General features: G+C 42.0%; 1 protein-coding gene across 4 annotated transcripts; it reads left to right on the top strand.

Moving 5' to 3' along the window:
- The first annotated feature begins 864 nt into the window (after window positions 1-864).
- Window positions 865-9,095, top strand: dync1li1 (dynein, cytoplasmic 1, light intermediate chain 1). Of its 4 annotated transcripts, none has more exons than XM_044170879.1 (14): window positions 865-1,121; window positions 1,374-1,447; window positions 2,710-2,826; window positions 2,969-3,199; window positions 3,511-3,665; window positions 3,931-4,024; window positions 4,683-4,818; window positions 4,899-5,010; window positions 5,252-5,314; window positions 5,453-5,497; window positions 5,592-5,679; window positions 5,771-5,893; window positions 6,098-6,115; window positions 7,704-9,095. In XM_044170879.1, exons 1-14 carry the CDS (start codon window positions 1,018-1,020, stop codon window positions 7,820-7,822), a joined length of 1,479 nt encoding a protein of 492 aa, XP_044026814.1. In that variant the 5' UTR covers window positions 865-1,017; the 3' UTR covers window positions 7,823-9,095. The 4 variants fall into 4 exon arrangements, with proteins under 4 accessions (XP_044026814.1, XP_044026815.1, XP_044026816.1 ...); XM_044170880.1 differs by having other exon boundaries at window positions 871-1,121; window positions 5,255-5,314; XM_044170881.1 differs by lacking the exon at window positions 6,098-6,115 and having other exon boundaries at window positions 874-1,121.
- Window positions 9,096-9,534: the final 439 nt, after the last annotated feature.

The following is a 9,534-nucleotide window of genomic DNA, read 5'->3' as shown; positions in this document are numbered from 1 at the left end:
GATTTTCCGGTTCTCAGCTTTGATTGGCTGCGATGCGCTTCAGCGGTTTCATAATAAGCGATGACCGCACACCTGAGACTACTTGGTAGTTAATTTAAAGTTCACGCTGTGCCCACCAGATTCATTGGTTCAGAAGAATTTAAAACGTTTCAACACAGTATATGAGGCGATTTTGCTGCTGAAATAAGCAGCATAGCTCTTGATTAAAAAATAAATACATGGAGACTCTTACTTTCCTCCATTTATTTTTTATGTTTTTAATCTATTCTCTTGGTTTTATTATTTCACTTTTTCATTTCTATTTTCGTGTAGGCCTACTTACGATTTTAATAGGGCTGCATCAGCCTACTTTTTGGATTGATTAACTTTATTTTCTCGTGTTTTCATATTATCTTGTCAAAGCCATAACAGGCCTATGCATGATAGTCAGTTTGAAGCGCATCCAATTCCTACATGGTATTACAGCTTTATCTCTATCCTGTAAGCTCAGGCCCGGTGCCATATTAAATCACAAATCAAGGCATTGATTTGAAGAGGGCATTTTGTCTGAAACGGATTTGTGTGGCTCCTATGAAAGCCCATTTATACTGATCATTTATTCTGATAAATCGGCCACAACAAGCACATACTGTAGCAAAATATTTTATAATAGCCTATAATTGTCATAATAGCCACAGGCGTTGTACCACCAGACTATTTGGTTCATTATTTATGTAGGTAGGCTATCAGTCCCAATTTACACAGACATAAAATGCTAATAAATTAATGTTCCTTATAGCCTCTTGATCAGCGATATATTCTTGACATGAGTAGCATACTCAGTTGTAGCCTGTGTTCCTGTAGCCTACATAATTTCGTGTGTATGGCCAGTCCAGATCTGATGAGATCATTTCCCTGGGAGCAGGGAGCCCAGCTTTGTGCAGGCGGACCACGCCCCGCGTGCGGTGCACCAGGCTAGGTTAGCGCACAGCTGCTACATCCGGGCGCTCTGCTCGGTTTACAACAAACCCTGCGAAGATGGCGACTTCAGGGAGGAGTGCATTATTATCCTCCACGTCAACTGGACCTAAGAGCACACTGGAAAACTCCAACCCAGAGGAGGATGACGGACAGGACTTATGGTGGGCGATATGTTATTTAAGCTGGGTTATTATGAGCAAGGTTTGTAGGCGCAGAGGGGTCCATTGTGCTGGGAGGAGGTTGGTTTGACAGCTAGGTCGCTAACGAGGCTAGCTAGCATCAGCACCAGACTGACTGGGCTCTGGTGACACAGCAGCACTAGCTCGCTTTAGCTACTCGCTGTCAGCTGTTGTTTGTTAATGAATGAACAAGCCTTGTTTGGCCGTGTTGTAACGGGGCTGTTCTGTCTGCAGGTCCACCATCCTGAGTGAAGTGTCAACCCATTCAAGATCAAAGCTACCGTCTGGGAAAAATGTCCTGGTCATGGGTGGGTATCTGTGTATGTCTGCAGCAGTCTCCTGGTTAGCCAATAGGCATCGTTAGCTAGAATAGCTGGTGATCATCTCATTCTGGTAGACTTAAAACTGCTCGATATCTAAGCTAGCTTGCTCTGGACTGATGGTGCTTTTGTGTTCAAGCCTGGTAGCGGGTGCGTCGGCTAACAGAGAGAGACAGGTGTATTTTACTGAGCGCCTACACATACGCACGGGAGCGCGCACGCACACACAAACGCACTCATACACACCCCTCATCATCTTATGAGCCGCTTTGAAACACTGCAAGTCATTCTAGCATCCAGTTATGCTAGTAGCAGCTAGGTGGAGATGATGCTGAAGGGACAAGACAAATCACCAGCCTGTGTTATTTGAACGGGGCCACGCGGCTTTATGTGACTGAAGCAGACAGGGTGCCTCCCTGTCTCGCTCGGACCTCGTGTCCCGCTGCAGGCCACACACACACACACACACAAACACTACACATCCGTCTGGGATAATCCGCAGCCTGCTACCCATTCCAGCTAATCAGCGAGTTGGTTACCGATGTATAGTGTGACTGTAAAGCCATTTGTCTGTTATGCTATCCATGATAACATCAGCAGGCTCTGCTTTGTTATGCATAGAGTCCCCCTGTCGGTTTAAGTCAGTATGGCATAGTGCAAGAATGGATGCAGCCTTGACCTTATAACACACACAATAACAATGTCATGCTGTCAGCTCTGAGGTTAGCAATAATGCCAGGACAAATGTAGACCATTGTCAATACATATGCAGTATATTAGGGCTGTTGATCCTTCATGAAAACTGCAAACTCTCTATAATGAAGCTATTGTATGTGGCTCTAGTCAAGGGGATTGGATTGTTTACAGTATAAATGTACTACACATCAATTTGTGTAGAGCTGGAACAATTGGTTGATTAATCGATTAGGTGATTGACAGAAAATGTATCTGCAACTATTTTACAAATCAATTAATCGTTGAAGTCCATTTTCAAGCACAAATGCTAAACATTTCCTAGTTCCAGCTTCTCAATTGTTTCGATCTGATGCTTTTCTTTGTCCTATGTGACAGTAAACTGAATATCCTTCAGTTTTGGACTGTTGGTTGGATAAAACAAGCAATTTTAAGATGTCACCTTGGGCTTTAGAAAATTGTGATGGGCAGTTGTCACTATTTTCAGGCATTGTCATGGACGAGTCTACTACCCATAATTCTGTTATTTACTGATTTTGTGTGCGTGTGTGTTTTAGGTGAGGTGGGTTCGGGGAAGACCACCTTGGTTGCAAAGCTACAGGGGATTGAAGAGTACATGAAAGGGCGTGGCCTGGAATACCTCTACTTCAGTGTCCATGATGACGACATTGATGGTAACCAGCAACTGCCTGCAGTTCATAGACCAATAAATGTCTGAAGTCCATGTAGTCTTGTCCTTTTTTCACTAGAGAGTACCTAATCTAGCACTATGGTTGTATAGGAGTTTGTATTTATCTGTTTTGTGTGTTTGTTTAGACCACACTAGGTGTAATGCCTGGGTGCTAGACGGAGACCTTTACCACAAAGGTCTGCAGGGAGTAGCTGTGCCAGTGGACTCAATCGGCAACACGTTGCTGCTGATAACGCTTGACATGTCGCGGCCATGGAATGCCCTGGACTCTCTTCAGAAGTGGGCCGCTGTCGCTAGGGAACACATCGACAAACTCCGAGTTGCCCCGGAAACGCTGCGGGAGCTGGAGCACAGACGTGAGTCATACTGACAGCAGTCAGGCTGACTAGTAGATAAAGTTGAAAACAAAGTGTACTTCAGTGTTTCTTCATGGAAATGCTCTTAGTAGTAGGAAAACAGTTCTTAGATAATGAGCCTCTTTATCAAAGCCTTTAGAAAAAGCTTTACATTGGACCAAAAACCCTCCATGGGTTTTGTTTTAGGAGGCTCAGTCATGAGAATGATGATGCCACATGTTTAAAATTGTAACCCCTCCCAGGGCTTACTATTTGCTTATCATCGTTTGTGTAAGTTAATGTTTGTCAATGTACTGTTTGTGTGTGTGTAGTTGTAAAACAGTTTCAGGAGTACACAGAACCAGGCAGTGGGGAGGATGGCACCCTGCAGAGGAGGAGTGAAGATGAGGAGAGCGTGCTGCTGCCATTAGGAGACAACACACTCACACACAACCTGGGAATACCAGTGGTGGTGGTCTGCACCAAGGTACACACACTCACTCACTCACTCACTGCAGGCTTATAAACATAGCTTATGTGTGGAAACATATTTTACTTTTACCTTAAAATCTAAGTGTACATGGTCCTCTGTGCTGTACAAATGTCATTCTGGGACTTATGAAACATGTGGAAAAGTCATTGTTTAATAATTTCAGTATGCAATGGTCTTAAAGAAAAGTCTTTGTATTTTTTTGCATTGCATCTACTTACCCACGTTCACCTCTGTCTGACACCTACTTATCTGTCCTCAGTGTGACGCCATCAGCACATTGGAGAAGGAGCACGACTATAGAGACGAACACCTGGACTTCATCCAGTCTCACATCAGACGTTTCTGTCTGCAGTGTATCCTTCACTAAACATTGTCTCTGCCCTTGGCTGCTGGGAGCTAAAAGGTGCATAAACCAAAAAAATTATAGCGTCAGAAAACAATGAAACTATTGATCAGTACAGTGTATATACAGGGGTTTTAATGGGGCTGCTGATCAATACCACTGACTCTGCAATTTCCCTATCAGATCCTGAGATTTAAGTATTCATTCACTCTCTCCTAACATCCAGCTGTTCATGAAGGATGGTGATAAAGCTGAGTGACCGGCATTACAAGGTGCTCTGTTCTCAAGTTCCCAGCAGTATTATTATTGCAGTATTTTGGCCACTGTAAGCTGTATCTGAAATGTTGTTGTTATTACTTTGTTGCAAAGAGAGTTTGATACAAGTCATAGATTACCCAGTACTGCTTGAAATTGTTTGTTTTTCAGAATCATTTCTCTAGTCAATGCTGAGTGGAAACGGTATTACATTTTCAGGTGTTATAGTCTTTAAAATGAGCCATGACTGCACACTGCCTTAGTTCTTCTGCGTACCGGTCGCAATTAGTAGTGCTACTGTCATTAAGAGCTGTAGTTTTGTTGTTTGTTTTTTGTCACTGTGGTGTTAGTTTTATTTTTGCTCCTGTATTTAGAAATGGTGGTGTTGAAAATGTCCTTGACAGCCATGTCAGACGGGGCGTCCCTGGTTTACACATCGGTGAAGGAGATGAAAAACTTGGACATCCTGTACAAATATCTGGTCCACAGACTCTACGGCTTTCCCTTCCACTGCCCGGCACAAGTGGTGGAAAGAGATGCTGTCTTCATGTAAGCCTGCCTGTGTGTGTGTGTGTGTGGACTGTGGGGCCACCTGTATTTGGTTTGTAACCCTTCCTCTACTCAATCAGTCCTTCAGGTTGGGACAATGAGAAGAAGATTGCCATACTTCATGAGAACTTCCAGACAGTAAAAGCAGACGACAGCTTTGAGGACGTAGTAGTCAAACCGCCAGTCAGAAAGGTACAGGTTCCCACTAAAAAAATGGCTAACTTGGAAAGATCCTCTTAGGCAAGCTAAGCTTCCAGCGCAACAGATTCATCATTACCTTGTACATCATTTTTCGCAGCCAATGCACTAAGCTTTACCCAATATCCCTGCAGGGATCATGAGTTTTATCCAATCTAATTTATTAGCTGTAGTAGAGCTGTAAAGAACAACTGAAAGCCTTTTAAAAAATGATTTATTTTTTCTTGCTTGTCAGCAGATTGTACATGAAAAGGAGATTCAGGCAGAAGATGACCAAGTGTTTCTGGTAAAACTGCAGGTCAGAGAACATTTCTGTTGTGTTAATGCCAGCTGGTTTGCTGCTTGTGGGTACTCCAATTAAATCTGACTTGAGGATCTTGATATGTTAATTGAATACTAATTGGAGTGAGTGTGCATATTGTGCTCTAATTTGCAGTCGCTGCTTGCCAAACAGCCCGCTGTGACAGCAGGGCGACCAGTGGTGCGTGCTCCTTTTTTCTAGTTTTGGCTGATACAATAAAGGAAACCCCCCTCCAGTGTCCATATGTGTGAAATAAACTGTTGTTGTTCATTAGGACACCACCAGCAGAGCACCAACCGGTTCCCCCAGGACGAGTAACCGCTCCGCAGCGGCCAACGTAGCAAACGCCATGCCACAGTCGGGTACGTCATGCATTTCATCGCTGCACACAGCCACCCATGACCATTGCTCGCAGTGCATGGGTGTGTTAATTCTAATCCCTGTATGCTGCAGGTCAGACCAGTGAGGGTGTGTTGGCCAACTTCTTCAACAGTCTACTGACAAAGAAAGCAGGGACAGGGGGGCCCGGGACGCCAGGCGGCGGTAACAACACTCCAGGAACAGTACGGAAGTCAGGTGAGAATACACACTACGTTTTAGAGGTCGTTACGATGCTCTGGTTTTGTAGGATAGAAAAAAAGTGATAATTTATTCAATCATGTTTTAGGATTTAATGGCATTTTCAGTCATTCCTCATCACTCAGCTTCTTTTTGGTTTTCACCTCCCATCTGCCGTCCTTCTATTTTCTCACCTCTTCACTCTCCTGTCCTCTACTCCAGACATGAATATAACACATGGTAAAGAGAATGATGAAAGGGTCTGAGTGCATCTACCAACCACACAAACAAACACCCATCATCTTTATGCCTGTCTGTAGCTCTGTGTGACTGTCTTTTCATTCTAAGATATGCTCATAGTCTGTTAATCTCACACTGTTAACATCATTCATAATGTGTGTATGTGTATGCACTAGTCAGAGGATGCTGGCCACGTTAAGGTGTGTGTGAGAGAGATTTCTCATTTATTATTGCTTGTGTATGTCATTGTTCATTCTCAGAAGCATCCCTATATTTCCTTTGACCCCCCCCCCACTTACTTTTGCACTATATGCCTTAATTTTGTTGTTAGGAAAGCAGGTAGTTTCATCAATTGCACAATTTTTAAACAAAAGCACCATCAAGTGAGTGTTAATCATGTGAGAAGGAAACCTCAGGATAAGTTTCATTGGATATGGCTTCTATGTATTGATTTCACATCAGTTCAAGATCCAGAACTTTGAAAAAATCACCAGCAGAAAGGCCAACATGTCTCAGAACTGCACTCTTTTCTTCTCATCTATTTGATTGGGAATAAAGTGCCAGTCATGCCAGGATAATTTTATTTGATTGACTGATGATTTAATGACAATTGCACCTTTTTATAAGTTTTTCCTCCTAACACCCTGTCTCCATTCTGCTCCTCTACAATTTTTTTTTTTTTGGCATGTTGCATTGCATTTCTCATAACTAACATCTGCCACAAACATTGCACATGATTCTAACTAAGGCTGGGCGATATGGGGGAAAAAATATATCTTGATACTTCTATATTCTACAAACATGTTTAAATTATTAGAACTTTCAACGAAAGATAACAGTTAAGTAGAGATAAACATAAATTCAAAATTACAGTAAATAAGCTCCGACTTCCACTTAGGTCTGTTTAAACTAGGTAACTACAATACAGTATATTGGTACTACTGCAACATAAAAGCTTGAATGAAACATTGTTGCATATTGATTAAATTGCAGGCCTGTCATACAATGTTTAACAAACACAATATTTGTCTCTTACAATAAAGACAATTTTAAACTAAAGGTTTGACATATTTAGTGCAATAAGTATTAATATGCAAATATGCAAAATATATATAGTATTACTAAAGGTCTGTTTGTACAAGATAAGGTAGAATATGATCACATTTGTATGATTGCAATATAAATTATTGCACTAAACCCGGACTATCTAAATACCATAGGAATGACATTAATAAACATTTACAAAAACTAATCTAATCAACAAAGTAAAGTCAAACTATTTTACTACCTCTCTGACAGTATTAGATTGTAAAAAAAAAAAAAGCCTAATTAATTATACTAAAAAAAACATATTATCACAATAATACTATTACAAATGTTATCATGTTCACCCAGCTCTTAATTTAACCATGTGTAATTGCCTTTGTGCTTATTGCCTTGTGCCTTAACCACTCAATGAAAATGCACTTTTCTTCTTTATTGCACTGACTAAAATGCTAGTTTATTATTATTATAGTAGATTATTTGATTGTTTCCACTGTGATTTAGAAGTTGTTTGTTTGTATGTATCTACCCACACTTGATGCAGGTTCGAAGCTGGGCCTGGGCGATGTACAGGCGGAGCTGGACCGCATATCCAGCCGGGAGACTGACTCGGACTTGCCCAATGCCAACGACACCCCTGCCACCGACGGCCAGGACACATGAAGACCAACGCACTTCACCCTGCCCCCCTCCCACCCAAACACCTCAGTCATCTTCCACCTCCCTTGTCCCCCCCCCCACTCCATTACAAAGATGCGGTGAGAAAGAGGGACGTAGGGGAAAAGGAGGGGTGGACACACAGTTCTCCCTCCCCATCGTCTTTCACTTTCTCCTCAAAGAAGAACTCACCCTCTCTTCCCCTACCACTTTTCCAACACCTCCCCCCCACCTTCTCTTCCTGGCTGTTACGCTGAGGGCGAGTATTTGTCACTGTTACATAAAGACTGTCTGTTACATGAGAGTAAATGGGTATGGGGGACCAATGGGGGTGTGGAGGCTGGGATGAGAAGAAGTAAGAGGCGGGTTAAAAAAGATTGATTGCAAGAACGAAAGCGAGGGTGTTTTATCCATCCATTTCTTGTGATGGTACAATTAGTGTTTTTACTGTAGGAACTCCTGAAGGGCGCATGTTGAAGAAACTGCACTTAGGTACTCTAGGGATGATTGTGTGATTGTGTGCTTAATGTATGTGGGGCAAGTCATGCTTCGCCAGAGGAAGAGATTGAGAACAAAAAATAATATGCCTGAAACAAAATTGCAAACAGTCTTGTTTTTTTAAGATGAAGGGACAAACATACCAGTATTTGTGTGTGTGTGTGTGTGTGTGTGTGTGTGTGTGGGAAGAGGAAATTAAGGAAGTTACTTCAACCTAGACCTGTATGTTGAGAGATTTTTGGCTGTTTGCATTTCAACCAAAAGGCAAAAAACATTACTATGCTCTTACACTACTACTGTTTAAAGCTCTTAAAACAGTGCATACACTATTATTACAGCAGCCCTGTCTGCTAGACTACACAAACCAGACATGACAAAAAAAACAAAAAACAAAAAAAAACTTCAGAATAAAAGTTCACACTCAAGCACTAGTCCTGTGTAGAAGCCACCTAAGGTCCATCATGGCACCCAGTTCTACAATTGGCCAAACTTCCCTAGTGGGACATACTGCTCAAACCTGTAGATAACAGACAGTGCACTGAAAAGGGAGGGTGGTAGAGGGTAGTAGGGGGTGGGTAGCTGAGGTTTACTTGTACAGAAAGAAGCACTAGTGATTCAGTTCCATAGTTACTGCGGGTGGGCAAGGGGGTCAGAACAAGGGGTCTCACCAAGAATGTACAGTCATTGTCTCGCTGATTGGTCCTGTTATTTCAGAGCTCTGTGTTGGCGTTTGTATAATCAGATCTGTTAATCAGTCAAATAAAAGGTGTATTTATTCGGATTCATCCACCTGGCTTCTCTTCCTTCTCTCCTCACTCTCAGTAAAAAGTTATATTTTGTGGTGGGAAATTGTTATGAAGAACAAAAACTGCTTACAGTTGAGGATTTCTTCAATTAGATTGCTGGGCTTGAGCCCATGTTGGTAAGCATCCACCTGCTGTAGTGACCTTGTGCAAGACACTGAATTTTGGAATTGTCTTGTTTTCAAAGAATGAAATGATGGGAAATTATTTTGAAAATGGCAGAAAATGGAAATACGAGTGGCTGAAATATTAAAAGCAGATAGTGTCGTAGGCACCACTGTTTTTTCTCTACAGTGATCTTCCTCAGGCAGGAACAAAGGGGCAATGGAGGACAAGATATTGAATAATATTGGGGCACAAACTAACAGAAACACCTTTTTTATAATAAAGTTTTTGTTGACTATTGGATGTATTGAT

Source organism: Siniperca chuatsi, linkage group LG17 (genome assembly GCF_020085105.1).
Source record: "Siniperca chuatsi isolate FFG_IHB_CAS linkage group LG17, ASM2008510v1, whole genome shotgun sequence".
In the NCBI taxonomy this organism is placed as follows: Eukaryota; Metazoa; Chordata; class Actinopteri; order Centrarchiformes; family Sinipercidae; genus Siniperca; species Siniperca chuatsi.
Note: the sequence above shows the minus strand (reverse complement) of the source record. Positions and strands in the feature narration are given on the sequence as shown.

What these genes read in the sequence shown, in the direction of transcription:
- dync1li1 (XM_044170879.1), top strand. Translation starts at nt 1,018, where the DNA reads ATGGCGACTTCAGGGAGGAGTGCATTATTATCCTCCACGTCAACTGGA. An exon ending in GAAAAATGTCCTGGTCATGG is followed by an intron (nt 1,448 to 2,709) that starts GTGGGTATCTGT and finishes TGTGTGTTTTAG; the next exon opens with GTGAGGTGGGTTCGGGGAAG. An exon ending in CCATGATGACGACATTGATG is followed by an intron (nt 2,827 to 2,968) that starts GTAACCAGCAAC and finishes GTGTTTGTTTAG; the next exon opens with ACCACACTAGGTGTAATGCC.